General features: G+C 43.1%; 1 protein-coding gene across 1 annotated transcript in view; it reads right to left on the bottom strand.

Moving 5' to 3' along the window:
* The window catches only part of afap1 (actin filament associated protein 1), a 216,257-nt gene extending 189,900 nt beyond the window's left edge, over positions 1-26,357 (bottom strand). Inside the window, exon 1 of the mRNA XM_034106374.2 lies at positions 26,279-26,357. Coding sequence (XP_033962265.1) covers positions 26,279-26,303 — 25 coding nt within the window. The 5' untranslated portion in view covers positions 26,304-26,357. The remainder of the gene's footprint in view (positions 1-26,278) is intronic.
* Positions 26,358-27,338: the final 981 nt, after the last annotated feature.

Below are 27,338 nucleotides of genomic sequence, written 5' to 3'. Positions count from 1 at the left end.
GGAGAGATTTACAGCAAGAGCACACGCCATCCACCGCGGAGAATAATCAGAAGGGCAACCATGGCAACAATGCTCCGGGGTCTTCTTTGCTGCTTTTGGTTTATTTTGTGGCGGCAGCAGCGCCAATTACAGGCCCGGCATATATGTACTACAACGTTTCCAGCGGTCTCGTGTGAACGGACACGTTAATTGAGCCGAATGCGTGTGAACGGAAGACTTTTTTGAAAACTATTGTAAGATCATATCATTGCATGTTAGTTCACCAGTCCACTAGGTGGCACTGTGACATTGAACTTGTTGCCGTTCCATAAGCATAGAAGAGGAACTGGGGGCTATGTTGTTATGCTAAATATGTGATGAACCGGAGTCGCAGTTCGGCGCTACCAGAAACCAATAAACTCCAATATGCTCACCAGAAGCCTCCTGTGAGTTACTACAAAAACGCATACGTTCCCGTACAAATGGGGTCTCAGTGCACGAACCGAGAAAGATAAACAAATCAATGTAACACTGTTTTATTACAGATCAACAACACAGATACGATTCTCATTTATTCATTTTATTTATAATTAAATCCATTTTTTGTGTGTTTTAGGGTATTCTCTGAATACCTTGAAGGCCCTGGCGGTACACCACTGACACACGCACACGCACACGCACACGCACACACACACACACACACACACACACACACACACACACACACACACACACACACACACACACACACACACACACACAAATACATGTGCTGGAAGACTTATGACACCATGAATGTGCTTCAGCACATTCCATCCAATCAAACAGCAGCCTTCAGACAGACAGGGTTTGTTGGACTTGCATTCTGGTGTGAAGGAATGCAGAGGCAATAGGTATGGGTTGGGCTAATATGTCTTGTCCCGGGTCGAGTTAGTGTTGCTTTGTTTCTCCCGATGTTATTCGGGTTAGACTGCTCTCCCTATAGTCGATCTTTGTGTATTTGCCCTGCAGGTTTTATAATAAACAGCCTTTATCTGTGATCAGACTATAACAACAAGTCAGATCCAGCCATACATCCTCCATACAGGAAAAATAAAGATTCCACGGGCAGTGCAGCGGTGTTTTAGATCATAAACAGTTGAACATTTGCACAAAAACCGAATGAAATGACCCTAAATGAAGAAACCTCACCAAAATAGAGTTGTATAATGTATAATGTGTGTGATTTAGATATCATTTAATTATTATAATAATAATAATTCCTTACATTTATTATAGCGCTTTTTCAATGACTCAAAGCGCTTTACATATACACACATTACACATATATCATACATGCAATGGTCAGAAACTGTGGACAATACCCACAGGAGCAAGTTCAGGTGAAGTGTCTTGCCCAAGGACACACCGGCTTTACAGACGCAGCAGCGGCGGGTTTCACCCCTTGATCTGATGTGACTGCGCCACACCATCCATCTTCACGCCTCGAGGTCATCGAGGCGCTTTTACAAGTATACATTAGTATCATACATGTACTGTGGACAATACCCACAGGAGCAAATCCGGGTGAAGTGTCTTGCCCAAGGACACAACGGCCTGACGCAGTGGCGGCAGGAGCGGGTTTCGAACTGGAGTTCCCCAGCACTCCCCCTTGATCTGATGATCGGATGCACAGATCACTGCGCCACCCGTCCCAATAATAATTATATTGCTGCAAAAATGTTATTCATTTATGTTTATCACCAAAAACTGTTTCACAATACTACATTTTATCACATCATGACATGTAATTAACTGTCGCCCAAAATCATTATTACTGATAAGAGGTAGTTGATTGATCACTGGTCGACTGTAGATGATGTTCCTCTTTACTATGTTCATTCTTTGTTTGACAGATTGTGAGGCGGCATCCCATCCATTGCGTGTGTGTATGTGTGTTGGTGTGTGTGTAAAAAGATAGTTAAAACAGAAGAACAGCTGTGTATGTCTTACACCTTCAACATCTATTTGCCTTAGATACAATACTGTATTGCTGCAATAATCAAATAATAGCTGATGAGGGAAATCTTGTCACAGTGTCTATTATATTTTAATCTATATTTAATACATTTAACAATGAAGGCGACTTATTTAAAGTCACAAAAGACAGGGGCAAATCGTCATATTGAGTGGTTAAATTACATTACATTTCAAAGATGGTGAAATACCTTCTATATACATGTAATAATAATAATAATAAATTATATTTATATAGCGCCTTTCAAGGGACCCAAGGTCGCTGTACATGGTGGACAAACAAAACAAACAGACATTCAACGGGCAAACCAAATAAATAAATAAAGGAAGCCGGGGGACCAGAAAAGGGCTAGGGCCCGAAGGCCAGGGTGAACAGGTGTGTTTTTAGTGATGATTTGAAGATGTCCAGGGAGGAGGCATTACGGATCTCGGCAGGAAGTGCATTCCAGAGGGTGGGGGCCGCAACACTGAATGCCCTGTCACCAACAGTTCGGAGGCTAGAGCGGGGGATGGAGAGCAGGCCCGTGTCTGAGGACCGCAGACTCCGAGAAGGGGTGTAGGGATGGAGGAGGTCCGATAAGTACTGGGGGGTGAGGGAATGGAGGGACTTGTGCGTGAGGATGAGTGTTTTGTATTGAATCCGGGACTTGACCGGCAGCCAGTGTAGGTGGATGAGGGTGGGGGTGATATGGTGCCATGGCTTGGTGTGGGTGAGAAGCCTGGTGGCAGAGTTCTGGACATATTGGAGCCTATCCAGGGTTTTGCTGGGAACCCCGGACAGGACTCCATTGCAATAGTCCAGACGGGATGTAATGAAGGCGTGTACAAGGGTTTCTGCCACAGAGTCAGAGTGAAGCCCGGATTCTGGCAATGTTTTTTAGGTGGTAGAAGGCGGATTTGGTGACAGATTTGACGTGCGCCTGGAAAGAGAGGGTGCTGTCCAGGATGACTCCCAGATTGCAGACTTCAGTGGACGGGGAGATGGAGCAGCTGTCAATGGAGAGAAGCAGGTATCCAACCTTCTGGAGCTGCGTCTTGGGAGCCACAATCATGAGCTCTGTTTTATTGCTGTTGATTTTGAGCAGGTTTGATGACATCCAGTTTTTTATGTCCTGTAGGCAGTTGACAAGGGATTGAGGGGGGAGCTGAGTGGACGGTTTGGTGCAGAGATAGAGCTGTGTGTCATCAGCATAAGAGTGAAAGCTGAGACCATGTTGGCGGATGATTTGACCAAGTAGACATTGAATAGAAGGGGTCCAAGCACAGAGCCTTGAGGTACACCTTGGTTGACTGGGGCGGGAGGAGAGCTGCAGTCACTGATGGTGACAACGTTTTTCCTGTTAGACAGATAGGACTCGAACCAGGCAAGAGCTGTGTCACTGAGGCCAAGGTAGTCAGACAGGCGGCTGAGGAGGATGGAATGGGATATGGTATTGAAGGCTGCTGAGAGGTCCAGGAGGATGAGAATGCTGATGAGGCCAGAATCAGATGCGATGAGGAGGTCGTTTGTGATTTTGATGAGGGCAGTCTCGGTACTGTGATATGGTCTGAAGCCAGACTGGAGGGGTTCGTAGAGCTCATGCAGTGACATGTGGTGTTGCAGTTGTGCGGCAACTGCTCTTTCCAAGATCTTGCTCACGAATGGGAGGTTTGAGATCGGCCGGTGGTTGTTGAGGTCCTCCGGGTCCAAGCCAGGCTTCTTCAGGATTGGAGAGACTGAGGCAGTTTTGAGGCAGGGTGGGACTGTGCCAGAAGACAGGGACAAGTTCACAATGTCAAAAATGATGGGGCAGATGGTGGATAGAGCTGCCTTGACCAAGGCTGTGGGCATGGGGTCAAGAGAGCAGGTCGATGTCTTGGCCTTAGTAACCAGCTTGGTAATTTGGATGACATCCACTGGGGAGAAGGTGGAGAGGCAATACCTAGGTGGACGAGTAATACCTAGTGGCTGGGGTGCGGTTGAAGTAGGAGGGGGGCCAGGCACCAGAACCAACTTTTGCCTGGAAGAAATCCAGAAACTTCGAGCAGAGATCAAGAGCACCTGGAGGATGGGGGGGATCAAGGGGGCGGAGAAGCCGGTTTATGGTTGAGAACAGCATTCTCGGTTGGGATTGTTGGATGCCAATGAGGGTGGAGTAGTACGAAGACCTAGCCAGGGAGAGGGCTTCTTTGTAATAATAATAAATAATAATACTACATTGCATTTCGAAGCGCTTTTCCAGGTGCTCAAAGACGCTTTACAGTGGTGATAAAACATGATAAAATAGAATTAAGGCCTTTACATGGTCCTGGTATGCTCTGCGGTGGACGGCGAGGTCAGTTCTTGTTTTGAGTCTCTCTAGCCGACGACCAGAAGCCTTCAGGGCGCGGAGTTCAGTGGTGAACCAAGGGGCCGAACGGGTGAAGGAGACAGTCCGGGTTTTGAGGGGGGCTAGAGAGTCAAGGCTGAGGGATAGAGCTGAGTTGTAGCGAGCAACCAGGCCATCCACTGTGGTGGTAAGGGGAATGGAGGCTAGGTGGGCTGCTATCGTGCTGGTCAGGGCTGGTGCACTCAGTGATTTGGTGTTTCTGAATGTGATGGTGCGTTTTGCACGCTGAGTGGGCAGGGGGACAGGAACAGTAAAGAGTATGGCAAGGTGGTCCGCAACAGCTAGGTCCAGGCACTGGAGATGGGAGGGAGGGGTGCCTATAGAGCACACTAGGTCCAGCGTGTGACCTTTGGTGTGGGTGGGACCTTGGACGTGCCGTGTGATGTTGAAGCAGTCGAGTAGTGAGAGAAATTCAGAGGCAAAGGTGCATGTACTAGAGTCAACATGGATGTTAAAGTCACCACGCAGTAATGTGGATGGAGACCTGGAGCAGACACAGGTGAGCAGCTCAGCGAACTCAGACATGAAGATGGCGGAGGCTTTGGGGGGGGCGGTATATGAGGACAACCTGTAGCTGTGATGAACCAGCCAGAGAAAAGGCGATACACTCAAAAGAGGTTGTATTTACCACAGCTAGTTGTTTTACCGGGATTTCTGCTCTGTGGATAACAGCCAGCTCAGGAGGGGGGCTTCTGTAGGTAAATATAGCCTGGGGGTGTGGCTTGGTTTAAGGTGAAAAAGTCTTGTTGATTTTGCCAGGTCTCTGTTAGGCAAACAAAGTCCGTTTTCCTGTCAGTGATGATGTCCTGAATGAGTGGTGCTTTATTATTGAGGGAACGGGTATTCAGCAGCATGAATGTGGGGGCGTTGCTACTGGATGCTGGTGGTGTGAGCAGAATGACACGGTCGACACAAACCAGGGCCTTCAGATTGCCAATGCACGTGCAAGGTTTGTTGTGATGACGTACTGAGGCAGGGACGGTGCGCACGCAGGACCAGCTGGAGAGAGGCTCTGACCCAGCGACAATAAACCTACGCCGAGAGCCTCTATGGATGTACTGAGGTCTGCTACGTAACAGCCCAAGCTTGTTGATGACTGCTAAGCGTAGAGGTTGCATAATACAACTATTGAGAGTAACCAGTTGTGCGGTGGAGTATTTCAGCATCATAGAGCCGGTGGTATGGTAGCACGATGCTACGTTAGCTGAGAGCCAACTGGGAGAGGGTGGTCCCAACCAAGCAGCTAGCCACTCCGGGATGGATTTGAATGTGTCGTGGAACAGAACTCTCAGCATGGACAGCACAGGGGGGGTGAGACGGGTGAAGACGGGTGATCCAGATATGTTCTGAGGAGGGTAGCCGAAGCCCCAGCCGTTGAGATGGAGCGGAGCTAGCCAGCAAGGCTAACCGCACCGGCGGGCAGCAGTGGGTTTATCGAGCACTCAGTGGTGATGTTGGCACAGGGTAGAGTCGGCAATGAGTGATCGAAAGTCGGTGACGGGTAGTCCAGAGTCGGGGCACGCAGGGAAGGCAGGACAGAGCAATCTGTCGGAGATGACAGGAAAGCAAAGAACACCTAGCCTGGAGCCGGAGTAGCTGCTACAGCTAATTGCTACAGCTAGCTACAGGAGCTGGTGTAGCAGCTGCTGCGTACAGGTAAAAGATCAGAGGAATTGGGTGTAAAGACGTGTTCACATAAAACATGAAGTATGAGATACACGGCTGAGTAAGAGGCCGACAGTGAGAGACGGCAAAAGAACGACAAACAAAACACTACTAGGTTTAGCCGGAGAAGCGGCGAACAGTCTACGCCAGCGTCCTCTCACGACCACATTCAACGAAGAATACTGACCGTAGACCGTCTTCAGCTCAGTCTAGCATCTGTGAATCATTTAGCAAACTGCGGCTAGCTTTTGAAAGGAGCTGGGTGCAACACCACCCTCACTACTCTAGTTTCAATGGTCCCTAAAGGTAAGCCGGGTTGAAACACCATCCGCTTTTCTGGAACAAACCCAAGCCACACCAGTTCCGTGGCGCTATGGACACACCTCTATCTCCATCTCCTTATCCCTAACTTGCAATAACTAACATGTGGGGGGTGCTTGGTAGTCAGGTTGGTGGTGCATGTGGAGGCAACCAGATTTTGAATATCTCTTTCTCTCATCATCACTGAGGAGCACAGAGATAGGGAGAGAAGAGGTGAGACTATGTAAACTATAAAAATAAATGACTTAACTGACACAAAGATAGCTGGAGGTCTCATGGAAATGAATTCATACAAAAACAATTGTAATGATAATTTAACATTTGAACAGTTATAACATCTGTTTTGTTAAGTGAAAATGCAATAATAAACTAACATCGCACAGTTTTATCCAGGTCACAACGAAACGATCATTTAGGAATTACCATTTAAATAATCAACATAATAATTATTTCCCTTTCCAAGATTCAGGTGAAAGAAGAAAGAGGAGAGATGAGGTTAAAAGAAGGCAAACAGAGGGAACGTAAACGGAACAATGCCAGTGTTTGATGGACATACTTTATGGAGTGGATGAGAGAGACAGTCTTTTCACCTAATTGTCGTCTTGAAAATGGTACTCACAACAATTCCGCAACAACTTCATCTTCACCTGTTGCACTTGCCATTTCAACGTTAAAAACAATAAAACTGCTTTCATCTAGATCAGGGGTCTCAAACTCAAGGCCCGGGGGCCAAATCCAGCCCGCGACTTCATTTTATGTGGCCCTGCAAGAGCTTGCAAAGAATATAATACGTTTATTATATGGTTACATGCCACTTTACAGAAGCAGGTTGCCCATAAACTACATGTCCCACAATGCATCTCGTTTTGTGACATGCGCACTGAAGAGACTTGCAATTATTTGCCCTGGACTTCTGCTTTCAGACGTACTTAATTACTAAGTTATTATCCTATCCGGCAATAATGTAACATAATACATTATTTTATATATATATTATATATTTATATAGCTATAACCGGCCCTTTGAGTGCAACCTTTATGCGAATGTGGCCCGCGATGAAATTGAGTTTGACACCCCTGATCTAGATCCTCTGTCTCGAGCCAGTTAACTAACGGGCCTTCTAGAGCAGTGGTTCTCAACTGGTGGGTCGCGACCCAAAAGTGGGTCGCGGACCCGTTTCGAGTGGGTCGCGGATGTGTGAGTGAAGAAAAAAAAAAATTGGAATTTCAAAGTCAAACTTTTATTTTGAATGACCGATTTTCTAACACTGTGCAAGCAGTCGGCGTTAGACTGGAAGTACCGGAGACCATAAACGGTTTTGAAAACTTCTGTCACATAGTGATCATCTTCTCAATAAAATATCTTTGCTGATGCTGATTTTTCGAGTCTTCTGGCCAATCAGAATCAAGATTGTTGCCGGAAGTCCCCACAGAGAATAACTTAGCGGTAGAACTCTTCTTTATACATCCATGGGTACAACTTCAGATAAAAATGAACACATAATGAAATATGACCCCCGGTTTGATGATTGACAGGTCACAGAACAATGGGAGCTATCCACCCTTACCAACAATTTAAAGTAAGTGACACAGACTATCTCCTCTTTACTCTTCTCGCAGCAAGATGTCAGAACAATATGTCGGGTAGTAATAGATTTATTTATTTTCTTCTCAGAGTGTACCAGAATGCATAGTTTATGTTAGTATTTCTAAAAATCTCCTGGGGGAGAATCCCCCCAGACCCCCCTGCTGGGGTTGGGTTGGGCATATGTGCCTTTTTATATAGTTCAGCTTTGATTCCATCATCTCATTAAACCTTTTTAAAAATCATACTTTAGTTCTGTGAAGCGATATAAGGGATATATGCACTGTACTTCACTTTTATTAATATTGTATGCTGAAAAGCGTATATATTACAGCACATTTTTTTGTTGAATAGATTTGAGTGCTTCAAAATGTTGGGTTGCGATGTATTGTATTAAGTAAAAAGTGGGTCCCGAGGCCTGACCAGTTGAGAACCACTGTTCTAGAGTACCCTGGAACCGAGGGAAACTCTGAAAGAATACGCCCGTGTGTGTGTGTATGTGCAGAGTGCCTTCTTACAGTGCAGACGCTTTTCTGCTTGCTCTTGCCTCTGCTTACTTTTGTATGCTCTTTTTCTTTTTTTCTTTTCTGAAAACTTCGAGCAGCGGCTCCTGGACATTAACCTATCACTGGGACAGTTATTCTTTGTAAATAGACGGAGGGTTTCAGCCATATTTCAATATTTTTACGACGACCTCAGTCTTACAGTAGCGTGGCCTAGCAACAGCTAAAGCCTGGTACTGCATGATATTTAGCTTAAGCTAGTTAGCAACAAAATGCCTCCGTTCTCTACAGATGACTTCCACAAACTTCTACAGAAGATGGCCGTGTTGGAAATGAAAATGCAACGGTTGGAAGTTAACGTGGAAGTGAATGGACTAGGTTGGAATGACACCACTTTACCAGTGTTGCAAAATAATGGACAAAGGCCTGCTAACTCAAAGCTAGGTAGCAGCTACAAGGACTCCAAGGAACAGGAGGGCTGTGTACCGGGTAATAAATCTACAAGTGGTAGTCCTCCCTCGAACTCTTTGGGTGCAAGGCCGAAGAGTAAATCATTTCCATGGGATTTGTGAGGACGAACAACAGGCAGAGCCCAGCGCTCTGAAATCTGTGATGCGACCGGCTGGCCTGCATTGTTATCACCCAGGAAGAGCGCCTAGGAAGAGCGCCTCTTCAACCCCTGTTCCTACTAGGAAACAGCCGTGGACAGCTGCTAAAGGGAGAACTACAAAAAATCCTCCTAAACCACAGAGTGTGCCAATCCAGAACAGATACGCTCCGCTGACCGGAGATCTCTTTCTGATGACCTGGATAACCTGTCCTCTTCACACAGCAGGGTAAGGACCAATAGCTACTCCAAAAGTAAAAGGCTAGAGGGAAAGCTAACGACTGGGCCTGAAACTCTGATTGTGGGTGACTCTGCTGTAAGAGATGTAAAAAGTCTGTGTAGTAAGAACAACACCAAAGTACTCTGTTTTCCCAAGGATATGGTCTCTGACTTGGCTGAGAAGATCCTGCATATTGGGGCTGAACATCCGACTGTGAAGAATGTGGTACAGCACATTGGAACAAATGATGTTGTGAAACAACAGTCAGAAGTGCTGAAAGAAGACTTTAAATGTTTGTTGGAAACTGTCAGCTCTCTAAATGCAGAGGTGTTCATCAGTGGCCCTCTACCGCCAGTCAGAAGAAGAGTGGAGAGATTCAGAAGATTGTTTGCACTGAACACCTGGCTTTCAACTGTCTGTACTGACCATTCTGTCCATTTTATTGACAACTTTAACTTTTTCTGGGACCGCAGACATCTTTTTAAGGCAAATGGAGTTTGTCTGAACAAATCAGGAGTGAAATTGTTTATCTCTAACATATTCAACTGCCTGCGTCATCAATCTGTTCCCTCTGCCAAGGACAAGTGGCAAGAGGAATCAAAACAGGAGAAAGACACAACAAATCGCTCAGAAAACCTTAAAAATCTATCACTACACCCGCCTGAGGAATGTCTTGATTATGGGAGACAAATGGAGGAGTCTCCACCGCCCTTCACCCCCCCTATCACCTCTGAGGATACTCTTCCTTCACCCCACAGCTCTCTCTACTCTCCGTTCACCCTTTCACCCTCGCCCACCCTCCTGGAGATCGCTGAACACACAAAGGAGATACGGAAGGTTGGCACTGATGCCTTCCTGGAGTTCAAAGACCAAACTAAGGCGATACGCAGGGTTGGCAGCAAGTCCTTTACCCCCGCTCCTCAACGACACCCACCAAAATCACTGCAGAGATGCGCACCATCTCCCCCGTCTTCATCACCGTGCCTACGTCAACCACCTCCCCCCCTGGCAGCATGTCATCTACCCCCGCACCATCTCCATCACCGTGCCTACGTCAACCACCTCCCCTCCCTTCAAGAAAGCATCTGCAGTCTCCGAAGCCTAATAAGGATGTGTGTGTACAAAACGCAACAAACTCTTACTGATATGTGCTGGATCCAGGCTCAAGGGCGTATGGCACTCTCAACTCTTTCCAGGACATGCCGGGGCCCTGCCTGCCAGTAGCTTTGCCGATATCTGTGTTGATAGGTGTTACAGCCGCTGTTACACCTTATGCTGTTAACTCTGTCTTGTGTGTATATGTGAATGAGGTGTGCAGTCCATCAGCTGTTATTGGCCGTCCCGACCTCGCAACATCCGCGGTGATTGGACGGACGTCATCCAATCTCCGCCCGCTTCTGCCACGTCATCCGGGGGAGGAGTACAAAGGCCGGGCACGGACATCATTCTGGAGGCTCTGTATTATGGGACAGACGCCTCGAGCCTCTCGCTATACTACCGCAATACTGTGTGATTCGTTACACTGAGTAGCAGTGTATTGTAGTAGCTCTGTGTTTAGCATTCTTGTGTATATTGCTTCGATCCAGGTGACTAGCACCTGTAGACCAGCATTTGTGTGTGTCATACTTAGATCCAGGTGATTAGCACCTGTAGACCCGCACCAGCTGTGTTCTCCCACAGCCCCGGTTTTGCTTATTGTTTTGTTTCCACTTTAGAAGTGAGATTTCCTTTCCTTTTGTATAGTACTGGGCAACTCTCTTTTGGAGACCCGTTGTGTTAGATAGTAACCGCTTGACCCGTTGTTGGGCCAAGCTGGTTTGTGCATATCATTTTACTTACTTGCAGTTACAAATAAACCGCTGGTAACACATACCAATTATACTCTGGTCGTGTCGTTTCCCTTTTGTTCCCCCTAGCCAATTGGGAACGTAACAATAGGTAATAGATTAAGAGCGGTGAATCAGCTTAGAAACAGGAAGTGCTCAAACGTTCGTGTGAGTTTATCAAATGTAGCAGTGATTCCATGTCAGCCACAGCTTGTCACAAAACATCTTACTGATAGTGTATCTAACAAACTTAAACTAGCTTTATTAAATGTCAGGTCTCTGGCAGGAAAAACATTTGTAATCAATGATTTTATCACTGAGCACAATCTTGATTTTATGTTTTTAACGGAAACTTGGATTGAACAAAATAACAGTGCAGCTGTTCTTATCGAATCAACCCCTCCCAACTTTAGTTTTATGAGTCAGGAAAGAATGCATGAGAGAGTGGGTGGAGTTGCTATTCTGTTCAATGATTCCCTTCAATGCAGGAAGACATCTTATGGGAACTTTGCTTCTTTTGAATATGTGGCCCTTCAGCTGAAATGCTCCTCTCAAGCTCTGTACAAGCTTTTTTGATGACTTTACTGAACTGCTGTCTATAGTGTGTATTGACTTTGATCGTCTAGTCATTGTTGGTGACTTTAACATCCATGTTGACAACCCCCAGGACAGAGGGGCCAAATAACTGTTTTGTGTTCTTGATAACTATGGACTGACTCAGCATGTGACGGAGCCCACGCACAATAAGGGGCACACTCTGAACTTAATTATCTCAAAGGGTCTGCATATCTCTAAGGTGTTCTTTGAGAGCTCTATTTCTGTTCAAAAAAATGTTCAAAAAGAGGAACCACAAAGCGATATTTAACTGAAAATACCTCCTTTTTCACTGACAAAATTTAGAAAATCAGACAAGCAGTCAGTGCCTCTGCATCAGGTACAGCAAATGTGTTGTCCCTATGTCCACCTAATATAAATTCAAACACCATGACACAATTCCATCAGATTAATGATAAAACCCTAGAGGACATTATACAACTTCTGAAGTCCTCCTCCTGCTGCCTTGATATTATTCCAACAGGATTTTTCAAAGATGTTTTGCCTTGCATGGCCTCCGATCTACTTCATATAGTAAACAAATCTCTTCACTCAGGTATTTTTCCACAGGCCCTGAAAACTGCAGTCATTAAACCGCTAGAATAATCTAGATGCTTCAGTAATGAACAATTACAGGCCCATATCAAACCTCCCATTTGTAGGTAAAATCATTGAAAAAGTTGTTTTTCAACAGTTGAGTAATTTCTTGCATTTAAATAACTGTTTTGATGTGTTCCAGTCAGGCTTTCGTCCAAACCACAGCACTGAGACTGCTGTTGTAAAGGTCTTCAATGTCATCCACTTAAACACAGACAGTGGCAGAACTTCAGTGTTAGTATTATTAGATCTCAGTGCTGAATTGACACTGTTGACCACAACATATTAGAACATATTAGACCGACTAGAAAACTAGGTGGGACTTTCGAAAACAGTTGGTTGTGTTTGAATCCTACTTAAAGGACAGAAACAACTTTGTTTCTATAGGTAAATACACATCTGAGTTGACAAATATGACATGTGGGGTACCTCAAGGCTCCATCTTGGGGCCTCTTCTCTTTAACATCTACATGCTACCCCTGGCTCAGATAATGAAAAACGACAAAATAAGTTACCATAGCTATGCGGATGACACACAAATGTACGTAACAATTTCACCAGGAGACTATGCTCCAATTCAAACACTGAGTAAGTGCATTGAACAAATCAATGAGTGGATGTGTCAGAACTTTCTCCAATTAAACAAAGATAAAACTGAGGTAATGGTTTTTGGAGCCAAGGCAGAACGTATAAAAGTTAGCGCTGAGCTTTAGTCTGCAATGTTCAAAACAACAGATAAAGCCAGAAATCTAGGTGTAGTCATGGACTCTGACCTGAGTTTCAACAGTCACATTACAACAGTTACTAAATAAGCCTACTGTCACCTAAAGAATATATCTAGGATTAAAAGACTAATGTCACAGCAGGATTTGGAAAAACTTGTCCATGCTTTTATCTTCAGTAGACTGGACTACTGCAATGGTGTCTTCACAGGTCTCACTAAAAAATCTATTAGAAAGCTGCAGCTAATTCAGAACGCTGCTGCTCGAGTCCTCACTAACACTAAGAAAGTGGATCACATCACTCCTGTTCTGAAGTCTTTACACTGGCTTCCTGTGTGTCAAATAATAGATTTCAAAATACTGCTGCTGGTTTATAAAGCTTTGAATGGTTTAGGCCCAAAATACATTTCTGACCTACTGCTAAATTATGAACCATCCAGAACTCTCAGGTCTTCAGGGACTGGTCAGCTTTCTGTCCCCAGAGTCAGAACTAAACATGAAGAAGCAGCGTTCAGTTATTATGCTCCAAATATCTGAAACAAACTCCCTGAAAACTGCAGGTCCGCTGCAACTCTGACTACTTTTAAATCCAGACTAAAGACTTTTCTTTTTGCCGCTGCTTTTAATTGAACTATTCACATCTTAAACTGCACTGTAACTTTTATCCATGTATTTTTTCTTTTAATGTTTCTTTTATTATCTTTTCTTTTTAATGACTGATCAACGTAACACTGTAATATTACAGATCAACAACACAGATACGATTCTCATTTATTCATTTTATATACATTTTATTACATAATTAAAAAAAGATTTATCGGAGAGTTCCAGGGTATTCTCTGAATACCTTGAAGGCCCTGACGGTTCGCTACTGATGTAATTTAATGTAATGTTTTACCTAACCTTGTGCACTGTAAATGGATGCAACTATCACAAAATAAGATTTTATAAAATAACACAATTCTTCATCTATTAGATTATTTCAGGGTTGTGTTGTTCTGTGGAAGCAGTGCAAGATCATTACAAGTGCTAACAAACTCCAATCATACATGAAATGCTTAATCAGTCCAACCCAGAGCCTACAGTCAGTTGAGCTCACGGTGCTCATTATGTAACATGCTCTCTATTCCTTTGCAGATGACTTTTACGTTCCATCATGTTTTTGTTGCCTGAAGGGCTAGAGTTTCTGTGTGTGTGTGGGGGGGGGGGGGGGTTTGTGTTACCCTATATCCCAATCTCTTTTCAAACCAAAACACTGCCGCCCTGACTAAGTTGTGATGTTGGAGTGTCAGAGATACGGAATGTACAGTAGGACTGCTGACAACCTGCTGTTATTTCTCTTTACCAGATACAATGTACTTAGGACTATCTACTGTATCCTGTGTGCCAATATTCAGCACACACATGTTTAGTTAACAAACCACTTCCATTATGTATCCTTAAAGTCAAACTTATCAATCTCATGTTATGATAGTAGCACACAGGTACCTCTTTTTTGCTTCTTTTTTTGGCAACCAAAACCAAATGTCAAGATTGTTATCAACAGCCAATGATGTTGCATTGGAATTGTATTTAAATGTAGGCCCTGGAAAGCTATTGTGTATTTGTGTTTCGGTCTGTGCTCTTGTCACGCATAGGGTTTAACAAACGTAGGTCTTTTACATGTAGATGATATTAATGAAAGTTGAATTTAAGAATGTGCCTGCTGGAACAAATGTGACATAATCTGATAAAGTTAAGATGTATCACTGAAGTTGTTGGAACTACAGAAACACTGAACAGATGACGTTTGATGAGTACAGGCACCAGCTACACATTAACCAGAGAACAACTAAACTTTGACATTATTCCTTTAAACCTGTGGCTGTGAAAGTGATGGTCAGCATCAGCAGAAGACCAGAAGCCCTCTGTTATATATATTGCACTTTGCTAATAAGATTTGGTAAACAACTCCACAAATAATCCCTGACCTTTCTGTAATGTTATTATAGTGTTCTTAAAATAGTTCGTTATCTGTGTTTTTTTAATTTTTGTTTTACTTTTATGTATGCACCACGACACCAAGTCAAATTCCTCGTACGTGTCAACCTACCTGGTAATAAACCTGATTCTGATTCTGACAGAAGGTGTGAGGAGAAGAAAGGGAATGCTGGTTTGCTGAACTTGTATTGACAGAGGCTGAACTATCCAAACACATTACTTGTAAGCCGAAGATTCCGGTCGTGTATCAACTTGAAGTTCGAAACCTTGGCTTTGTAAAGCTGCAGTGCAATCATGCACTTAGTATGTGTTCTCACAAGCACCAACAGGCAGAGAGAGGACAGATACACGTGTTCTGATAAATCACCTCTGAGCTCTCTCCCTGAGACTATCTACAGGGCCTTTACAAAGCACAATTTACTCATCATCTGTGGCAGAATTATTTGGGAATACTCACGCATAGATTTCATTTGCGCAATATTTGAGTTGTCATTATTGTGTTTGACCCGGATTTTAGATCAGCTGATCTAAGTACCTTAACCCCAGCTCAAGATGCAGCTGAGTGCAGTAAGGACAGGATTCAGGAAGAAATTCCTGCACTGCACTGCTCACAAGTTTTTACGTTTTTTTACTTTGTCAGTAGTAAAATGTCTGTTAATTTACATCTAATTTAGCAAACCTGTCTCCATAAATAAAAAATTAAATAATAATTTCCCCAATGGCGTGTCTATATTACTGTTTCCCTTTTTTAACAACAAGCACTATCAACTCTATGGAGGGAGCTGGAAGAGAAACAGCTTTATCAAACATGTGATGTCATTGGTCCTAATAACAGTGAAAAAAAATGACTTAATGGCTAGACTCTGGCTAGACAGAAATGCATAAGTGTGTATGTAACACCCACACACACCCACACACACACACACACACACACACACACACACACACACACACACACACACACACACACACACACACACACACACACACACACACACACACACACACACACACACACACACACACACACACACACACGTAACGTACATGGACAACACAGCCCAGACCAAATATGTCTTCACTCCTGACTATGAGGGCAGAGTCATCCACTGCTGCAGGCTAACACCTGGACCCGAGAGAGAGAGAGAGAGAGAGAGAGAGAGAGAGAGAGAGAGAGAGAGAGAGGGAGAGAGAGAGAGGGAGAGAGAGAGAGAACCCTCCAACTCAGCAGCCACCCTCTACCCCCAGCTCCGTCTCTAGCCCACAGGCTAACCCAACTCCCAGATCTCCCCCCATCACACAGATGATCACCACCCCTAGCCCACAGACTAACACCACCCCTCATCCTTCCAGACCAGCACAGCAGAGAGGGAAGCCAGACATTGTCATCCTCATCGACTCCAATAGCAAATTCATTGATGAAAAGAAACTTTTCCCCACCCACACAGTGGCTAAAATCTGGTGTCCAAACACCCAACATGCCATGGACCTGCTGTCAGAGCTGGTCAGCTGGCCAAGCCACATCATCATCCACACTGGCTCCAACGCATTGGCGAGCCGTGACTTTTATACCTAGGCCCTCTGACCCCCCTTCCCTCGAAAAAAAGAAGAGATATTACGTCACAGCGGAATATCAAAACAGTGGCCCGGGGTGCAAAACGCATCAATGACAGCGAACCTCTACCACACAGAACAACACCATTTATATAAATACCTATCATGACAAGGCACCCACAGCCAAGTAACAATTACACATGAATTAAGTCGGCACGGCGGCCCGCATTGAAAATGACTTTGGCCTACCTTTGATCATGATAAATCACTGAAACACAAAGTCCATCCTCCTGTCCTTCTGGATGAAGCACTGGCGGGTCATTCAGCTGATCCTTTGCCACTCCAGTTTATCATTGGAACTCAATCTTGAAAATGACTCGGTTAATAATTTCGCAACGATGTCCTCACTATCACTAAAGTGAGCCATCATGAACGAACTTATGCTAATCATAAATCTATCGATCATAAATCTATCGTTTAGATTTATGATTCGAAAATAATAAAAGTAGGGTAGACATGTGGATATTATCCGTCTGAACAAAACGTGCATTTATCTAACAGGTTCGTTTTCCACAGAACTTATTTCCAGCTATTTTCCAAAATCCTATGGAGAAATCCCACTGCTTTCTGTCGAGGGAATCCGAGCGCGGCTTACTTCCGGGTTTTAGGACGCGTCACTGCACCACTTGCATAGACCTCACAGCGGGCGGAACTTGTCATAAAGTCCGCGAAAAGAAAGCCCGCCCATTTAGAGGGAAGATATGATTGGTCAATTGTACTGTCATTTGACATTACTCTCTCGTTGAGTTACTATAGCGGGCCCTCTGTGAATGTAGAGAGGGACCAACAAGCTCTCCCGTCTTCACATAACTCGCAGAGATGGCATTTAACCCTTCACATTCCAACAGAAACTGAACAGGCAGATTCGAAGGATTTATTTATTTGGAAATATTATTTTACATACAATTAAATCAAAACTTTCTTTTCCCTGAAAAAGAAAGAAAGGGAAAAGAAAGTTTGGGGCTCTCTGCTGGAACTGCTACCCCCGCGACCCGACCACGGATAAGCGGGAGAAGATGGATGGATGGATGGACAATTAAATCAAGTTATGTTGGTAAAACTAATGAAAAATATAACTACAAAAACATATAAAAAAAAATATTTTAAAAAAAATGTTTTTTTTTTAATGTTTACAAATATTATTTCTTAGAATATCATAGGCCCTCACAGAGGGCCTAGAGGGCCCTGACGGCTCGCCACTGCTCCAACGACCTGAAGAGCCAGCAGGAGAGAGTGTCAGAGTCACTCAGAGGAGTGATAGAGAAAGCCTCCACCACCTTCCCCAACAGCAGAGTGGTCATATCAACCCTGCTACCAAGGAAAGACCTCCACCCCGACACCATCCACAGGATCAACAGCAACATGTCCAGAGACTGTATCCTGAGGCCCAACGTCCACCTGGCCCACCACCCCACCCTGGATATCAACTGTCTATACGACCAAGTCCATCTGTATAAAAATACAGTCCCCATCTTCGCCCGGACACTGAAAGACGTCGCTCGCAATAGAGACCAATCCACACCCCGCAGAAGGAGACAATTATTTTGCTGCTTGCTACAAAAGGAAAACTTGCGCAGCTCTCATGTCAGGGGTACTTGAGTGAGTGACATGCAGATGTTTTCAATAGTGTGTGTGTGAGGTGTTCAGTAGTGAATGTGAGAGTATTTCAGTAGTGTGTGTGCAAGGCCAGATGTTTTCAGTAGTGTGTGTGCGAAGTGAGTTTGAATTTTGGCCTACACGGCCCTTCATACATGCAGGCTCTGCATGCACAGCAAACCACCAATCACAATCAAATCTCCAAAGCAAACGGACCCCGTGATTAAAGGTAAAAACACTGAATAAAGTAGTTTCATGGGGCAATTCGGCACTGCTAACCGAGCTAGCTCAGCTTGTTGCTCTGATAACTTAAGATCCAGACGTCCGTGACTAAAATCTTTCATCCGGTTAAATAAAGTTAAAAAAATACCAATTGTATAGCATTAAAGTTCAAGAAAGGATGGTTTGTGGAAAAAAACGGTCTTTTCTTCAATTCCTGTATGTTTTCATATCGCAATATATATCGCAGGGGGGGGGGGGGGAAATCGCAATGTCAGTTTTTTCCTATATCATGCAGCCCTACCACTATTACAATAACACCTTATTGATACAGATTGAGGATCTAGAATATCCCCTCTTGCTTGATGATGTCACTCAAAGAATAATATTTTGGAACTAGTTGTAATGCTGTTAACAATTAGGGATACACTTAACACAGCATGGGCTTCACTGACAGGGGGCTGCATATCAAATCTCAGCAAACAATGTTACCATGGCATCAACACACACACACTGGAACCAGATGTCCAATGGTAATGATGTCATCAGCAGAACCAACAGTATCGACTAGGCTAGGATAAAGCAGCCAGCTGCTAAAAAAAAAGAAAAGAAAAGCTCATTCGATGAAGTGCATACACAATTATGAAATACTAAATATGTTATCTTGTTAATAGTATTAGAGATGCCTTGTGGCCATGCAAAGTCTCTTTTCCCCCCCAAATGAGCGTTGATATTCACAATGTTAACAGTGTTTCTGTGTGACTGACAAAGAAAACAGACAAAGACCTAATTTGTGTTTCCAAGCTTATAGTGTATAGGTATAGTGGTTGAAATATCCGAAAATATTAATAACATCAAACATTATTGGTATCATTATGTCAAATCTGTACAATATGATGACAAGCTGAAGCTAAAGTGTATACAACAAACAAAAAGGTTTTTAGCCCAAGCTGCTGTTCTGCATGACCTTATCAGGACCATTTTTGTTATTTGGTTTATTTTGCATAGCATTTACTGTTAAGTTACTGTAACAAAGGGAACTTGAGTAAACTGTTGCGCTAACTTCAATGAACTTGTTTTTGTTATCTTGTTTATCATAGCAGCATTTATCCCTTGTTCTTTTCACAAGTGAGCCACCATGTTGTCTGGCTAGTCCACAGTAAATGAGCATGCTTAGATATTTATTTGCCAGAAAGTATTCAGTAATTTATAGGGATGTAACGATACCAAAAACTCACGGTACGATAATATCGCGATAACAAGTCCACGGTACGGTATTTATGGCGATATTGAATAATAAAGAAAAAAAATTCAATTTCTTTTTTTTCAATAAAACATTTTTTACTCGGAAAATGTTTCTTTATTACATAACAAATCTGATTTGTACAGCATTTTAGTAGGATAGCAGTATTTTAAAGTGTAAACAAAGTGACAGTAACAGACTGGAACAAGAAAACCAGTGTTTTTGTACCTATAGTAGCCTACTACCAAACAAAGTAGGCATTTTCTTTGTGCCACTGCATCTCACAAATAAACAAGGACATTTAATAATCAGACCCTGCAATAAAATAAATCAAGTTTCACTTTAGTTTTTCAAGTAACTCAACTCAAACTCACTAGTCACTCACTCAGCATCATCAGACAGGTTTTTAGGAATATGAGAATGTCCACATTTCCAGGTATTTAGAAGCTGGGATGTTTGGGCATTTACAATATCCCCTGCTCTGGAAAAAACTCTCTCACTTGGTACCGATGTTGCTGGGTCAGCAGTGGTCGCGTTAACCGAATATTTTATTTATCAATGACGGAAAACTCTGAAAGCAGTCTGTCATTTTGACAGATTAGAACAAACTCGGAACAGCGCCAATGTTTCCCCGCAGCGAGGCTCTGGTGTTATGCCGTGGTATGCATGCCCTCCAAAAGGAAAGTATATAGTTTCCAAACCGTACTTTGCCGTACAGATCAATACATGTCTGGGAGGTTTTGCTTTACGCTGTGTGCGCTCCCGCGAGGTGCATGCACACACGGCATAACACCGCCCCCCCCCCCCCCCCCCCCCTGTTGACAGTTCACGAGCGTGCTCTCTCGTGAACTGTTCAGACCCGACGGGTAATAAAGGATTATGACAGACATTTTTTACGATCCTGTCTGTCAAAATGACGGACAGCGAAAAAGTCTAACGCCACCTCAGTGGGACGGAGAGATATGCTTTGGCCATGGGTGACAGCAGTGGGTCAAACTGTGCATTGTCTCTCCACCACTTCAAAAACAATACCGTTTTTGCCAAGAAGGTGAGGCTTATTGACAGGGCGAGATATAAATATACTGTTGGTACTTGTCAATGTCTCTAGGTGTGTAAATGTAGCCCTGTAAATACGATGTCCTTTTGTGTTCTGTTGTTTTATGTTCATGTTGTAACCTACTTGCTGCCATGTTGGACAGGTCTCTCTTGAAAAAGAGATTGATGGTCTCAATGGGACTACCTGGTTAAATAAAGGTTTAAAACAAAAAAAAGTGTTAATTTTTTTTTAATTAATTAATACAAAATTAATTTAAAAAAAAAATCGCGGTACATTTTGTCAGTCTCACGACGGTATTGGGACGTTTATTTACCGCGATATTCGGTATATCGTTACATCCCTAGTAATTTATCAAAACAATTTATGTAAAGTGTGGAAATAGAGGATTTTACTGATCTTATTTTGTCCCAGACGAGGATGGAAATAAAACATTATGAGATAAAAATGTCTCCATTGAAACTTCAGTCAAACCCCCCCATTCCGTTCTTTCTACACCCTGCCATTGTCCATTGTCATATAGAGACGGGCTGTGGTGGATTGGCATGGACTTCCAAGCAACCAAGGGAACACAGACACACACACACACACACACACACACACACACACACACACACACACACACACACACACACACACACACACACACACACACACACACACACAAGCACGCACACACACACACACACACACACACACACACACACACACACACACACACACACACACACACACACACACACAAGCACGCACACACACACACACACACACACACACACACTGTGCCCGACAGGGCCCTCCTGGGGTGAGAGTGTCTTGTGATAATGGCCGAAACACTCGATGAGCCCGAGGTCCACAACTGATGATGTGTCAAAAAAATGAATCAATCATTTATGAATTTAAAAAATATTTAAAATATTAAAAGTACATGAAAAATCAAGTTTAGGATTACAATTAAATAAATAAATTCCTTAAACGTGGTGCCTGCTGACCGCTGTTCTTTACGCTTGGTCTTAATGGTTACCCTAGTCTACAGGGAAATTCCTGTTTCTCACTTCTTAGTTTTCACCTTTTTTCCAACTATTTCAGGAGAGTGCATGTACGTAGTTGCGTTGTGCCTCTTCACTTTTACACTCCAGGGGTCGGAGTTCATATGGTGAGGGATTCCATTGGCGGTATGCGCCGGCCTGTGCCTTACCTTGGACTTCTAACAGAACTGCTCGGGTCTTGATAGATTGAGTGGGGAAGTTCATGAGATCTTTCTAGATCACACTAGGGCTGCACGATTTGGGGAAATAATCTAATTGCGATTTTTCTGACAGATATTGCAATTACGATTCGATTTGAAATATCGACGGAAGTTTATTGTAAAATGCCATATCTCCGGCTAGGAAGGTCGTATCAACATGCTCCCGTTTCTAGCACCCGAGCTACGAGTGAAAGAACTAAACTTACATGAAACTTCCATTGGGTTGCTTTAAAGTCAAGCTTCAGTTTAAGATTCACCCTGTAATAGATGTAAAACATGTGATGGAGCATTACTAACCTGACTCAGATGCTTTGTTTCACCTAACCATCTAGGAAAGCTCCATTGGAAGCCATTTGGAAAAGTATTTTTGAAATACTTGGCAGGTGATTGGATCAATCTGTCTATCACTTACTATCATGGGCCACTTCTGATTGGTTAACAATGACTGGTACATGTGGACAGTGATGTACCTGAACGCGTTCAATGAACGATCGTTCATGAACGCGTTCATATTTTGGGCGAACGTGAACTGAACGTACTGTATTTCCGCTAGATGAACGTAATTGAGAACGCGTTCATTCTCAGCGCTGTATAACGGCGTTCAAAAGTGCGTTCATTCTTAGCACTGTATTATAACGGCGTTCAAAAGTGTGCCAGATTTCATATGCCTTTCAGCCGAAAACCCAGTTAAAACACACCGTAAACAGGCTTCAAAATAATGCGGAAAACCACCCAACCTGGCAACAGCAAGCTGCCTGTGACGCGTACGCGCCTGTCACCCCTGGCTGTCGCACTAAAATATAAATATACTAAATATATCAGACTCCTCACAACAAACAATGTGGAACCACGGAACCGGCGAGCATTGAATGAATGAATGAATTAGTATGGACGAAGCCGAGAGCAGCTGCAGCAGCACTCGCTCAGAGTGAGACGGCAGGGGTGGGGAACCTCCGGCCTCCGGCCGTATACAGCCCGCGAGACAATTTGGTACGGCCCTCGAGGTAATTTATAAACACACGCAAAAAATTAAAAAAATTAAAGAAATCTAGACCGCAAAAAAATTAAACAAGCGAGTGCCTGTTTTTCCTGGCCAAGGTCAGGGTCCTTGAACACAACACGAGCCTAAACGTGTCATCACGTGGTATATGTCTCGACTGACAGGGGTGCAGTTCTGACGGAGAGCCCCAGAACGCCACTCCAGCACTTCAGAAATTGCAGTACCGATAAGTCCATACACATGCCGCAGTTTCTGCGTGTCTGTGTCTTTAGTTGAAAGCCCAGTGGCGATCTGTTCATCTGTCACACTGATCAGACAGTCAATAACTGTGTTGTTATCATTAGCATCTGGTTAGCTAGCTATGCTAACGAATATAAGAAGCTTTGTCTACAACCAGTGAGGTAAAGGCCCATCTTTATATGATCATTATAGTTATCAAAAAAATAAGAGAATAAAGTAAACAGGTATAAAATACTATATGACAGTTATTAATAAAGAAGAATACAGTTTGAAAGGGTAGTGATTTGTCAAATATCTATAAATTAAAAGAAAATCTGCTTACAGCTGTGTTTGGGTGTTGAGAGATGTGTCCATAGATCTCCTAATGTTGCTCTCAAAGTGCAACAAATCTTCCCAGGGGAGCATGCCCCCCGGACCCCCCTAGAGGAGGTTAGGTCCCCCCCCCACTTAAATCATGTTCACATGGGAAACTAAATACATTTGCACACATCTTGTGTCCATATCTTTCTGTTTTGGTGGTCACGCCACACCGTGCACGTGCATGCATACGCGAGTCATGGTGAGATATCTGGATTAAGAGGTTGCTTTTTCTTTGCACAGAATGAAATGAATGGGCTGTGATTTTAGTTTTTTTAAGCAGAGGTCAATAACTTGTACGGCCCTCTGAGGATATTGTAAAAATTGAAATGGCCCATTAACATCGTACAGGAGACAAATAATAGCTCTCAGCAACGTATTGAAAAAAGAACTATGAACTATAAATTAGTTCATTTTTGAAACCATGAACTTTAGTTCAACATTTTGAATTATGAACTATGAACTGAACTAGTTCATTTTAAAATGTGTGAACTGTGAACTGAACTAGTTCATGTAGAAAGTGAACTTTCCCAACACTGCATGTGGAGCACAGCACTTCTGATTGGTGTGGATGACTGACACACAAGAAGAACAAACACATTTTTAAATCGCAGGCTTTGCGATTTGATAAAATTGCATCATTTAAAATCGCGATTTCGATTTAAAATCGATTAATTGTTCAGCCCTAACACACACACACACACACACACACACACACACCAACACGTTCTCACTCCCATCCCGTCACATATTGACGGACGGTCAGGGCCCCTCCCCGTCGCTATATTACGTACAGGGTACCCCTTGACCGTCAGACTTCTACGGGCAGGGCGTCCCATAGACCTTCATTGCGGACAGCGGACCCCTTGACCGTCAGGCTTCTTCTGACGGGATGGGAGTGAGAACGTGTTACACACACACACATACACACACACACACACACACACACACACACACACACACACACACACACACACACACACACACACACACACACACACACACACACACACACACACAAAGAGTTCATGGAATTATAATTTATGAGACAGGTCAGCTAAGGTAGGGAAAGTGGAGACAGTCATACAAATGAAGTCCGAAAACAGTCATTGTAGGTTAATGGCTTTTTGGTTTTGACTGAATTGTGTGAGTACTGTCAGTTTCTGTTGACAACAATTAATACTTGAGGATGTCTTATTTTATATAATGGAAAGTAAAATGTACTGTGAAATTATTTTGATTCTCAAAGGTTTGTAAAATCCCTGTGCAAAATATAAAGTTGTTTTGTCTGTATAATACAGTTTGTGCACAATATGTAACTTGAGTATTTTCAATAGGGCTGATATGATTAGTAAATGAATTGATTAGTTGATTGAGAGAAAGTTGCCTGCCTCTATTCTGATAATTGGTTTTGTAATATGTTCATTTCTGGACGATGGTAAACAATATAATTGCTTTTTTTAAGAAATCTGTAAACTAGCTTAGATGTTCCATGGTTATCATTGTTTTATCCTATTATGAGTTCCAGCCTACAACTGTACAGCTCATGCTCTGTCTGTCCGGTAGTTCTGTTCTAGACAGCCCTGACTAAATCTGTGCGTTTGATCATCAGATCAAGGGGCGTTGGGGAACTCCAGTTCGAAACCCGCTCCCGCCCCACTGCGTCAGGCCGTTGTGTCCTTGGGCAAGACACTTCACCCGAATTTGCTCCAGTGGGTATTGTCCACAGTAGATGACCATTACATGTATGATCTGTATGTGTAATGTGTATTTGTACAGCGCTTTAAGAGTCATTGATAAAGCACTATAATAAATATAAGGATTATTATTTTATTATTATTAGCATCCTCAATATAAAGATGTCCAAAAGTTATACATTTAATAAATACATGTATATAGCTTTTTTCTTCGCAGTAGAAATATACTGTTGTCTGGAGGTCACAGCAAGGGGAGTTGACAGAGACTGAGGCCCCAGCTGGTCCTCCTGCAGGCTGCTGATGCTGGAGCAGCATGCAGCCTGCAGCCCAGGGTTTACTCCCCCACTCAGCCATTCAGCCAATCAATCACCCTCCTTCCTCCACCTCTCCCTGCTGTCTCTCCTCTCCCCACATGGTCCTTTGTATCCCTTAGTCCATTCACAACACTGACTCTCACTTTAATACCGAGTCATCTGTACACTCCAACACATCACTCAATAATCCCAGTTAATTACCATTATTTAGGCCTGCCGTAAAATAAGGTTACAATTTAATTAAAATAATAAATAAAAAAGGTACTACTAGGTCTAATATATATTACCGTATATTATGGTAGTAGTAATACCATAACAAGAATGATGCTAAAATGCTATTAAATCAACATTTAAGTAAACTTCCCTTGAAAAGGCAGTGGCACGAGTAAATAGCACCCATCACCTTACATATTGTACATCTGTAATTGGACTAATAAAAACACAAAAGTAGCCTACACACGTTGAATAGAAACTACTGTAGGGCAGCCGACGTACATGCTCATGGGAATCCATTGTCAATTGTCGATAAGAAGCTAGGTACTGCTTTTTTTTAAACATTTCTGCATAAAATAAAGTACAAGCCTAAATCACTCCCCGTTCAATGAATCCACTGAAGACATCGATAGTGAGCGAGCTAACAACAAGCTAAAGGCCAGCAGGGAACATTAGCACATGAATGATAACTTAACAAAGTGTGTGAGAGCGGCTCACCTCTGATGTTTTCTTCCTTCTCCATGTTTAAGATATATATTCCTCGCACCGGTGACAATAGAGGCAGGGCGGGTGCGCCTGTCAACCCGGCAGTGATTGACAGCAGTGTCAGCCAATTGTAGGCTAGGTCTCCGTTACAAGAGGCGGGTCCTTTGTGCTTCTTAGCCATTTGGGACCTTGCTAGCTCAGTGAAAGAGGACAATATGGGGTTTAGTTTATAGCCCTCTGTTGCTGTAACCAGTAATGTAAAGTAACTAAGTAGATTTATTCAAGTACAATTTAGAGGAACCTGTACTTTACTAAATGTTTTGCTAATTGTTCTTCTTGTCCACTACAATTTAGAGGTAAATCTTGTATTTTACTCCACTACATTGATGTAGTGCCTTTAGTTAATTTGCAGATTTGGATTTGTGAAATATAATCCATACTAATCTATTAGCATACTACACTTGAAAGTAAAGTAAAGGCAGAGCCTTTACTTTATTGGGGATTAATCACAATTCAAAGCATTTGGAGCCTCGTACCCCACTAAATTAAGGCCAATTTATATTTCATCTTTAAGGGTAGTGCAAACTACGTCATTAGCCAAGGCTATGAAACCAAGGCTGTTACCAAGGCCTTCACCTGCGGATGTCCTGTTTGCTTTCAAATTCAATTCCATTTGGTGATGTAGTACGCACCTCTAGCTGGTTTTCCGGTAAGAAGAGAACAAATTATATAATGGTTGTCAGGAGATTTGTTGTTTCAGCCATGACCAACATGAATATGATATAGGGAATGGGAACCGTGTTGCATTCTGGGGCGACGCAGGCCTCAAAAATAGAAATGTCTTTACAGAGAGAAGCTTTTGACAGAGGCATTATTTTTAAAATGAGTTAAGAGAAGAATGGTCAAAGTATCTTGACAACTTTCCACCAATCACTGGTATTGATGTCGGCATCTGGAGTTTTAAGTGAGTTACTAGAATGGCAAATTTGAAAATGTTTAATCTTTGGAGGTGAATATCCTAATTTACATCTTAAACAGGTGGTAGGACCTTCAAATCTACAGACCAATAACA

Source organism: Pseudochaenichthys georgianus, chromosome 18, assembly GCF_902827115.2.
Source record: "Pseudochaenichthys georgianus chromosome 18, fPseGeo1.2, whole genome shotgun sequence".
Classification (NCBI taxonomy): Eukaryota; Metazoa; Chordata; class Actinopteri; order Perciformes; family Channichthyidae; genus Pseudochaenichthys; species Pseudochaenichthys georgianus.
The sequence above is the reverse complement of the archived record's forward strand: the minus strand, read 5'-3'. Positions and strand labels throughout refer to the sequence as shown.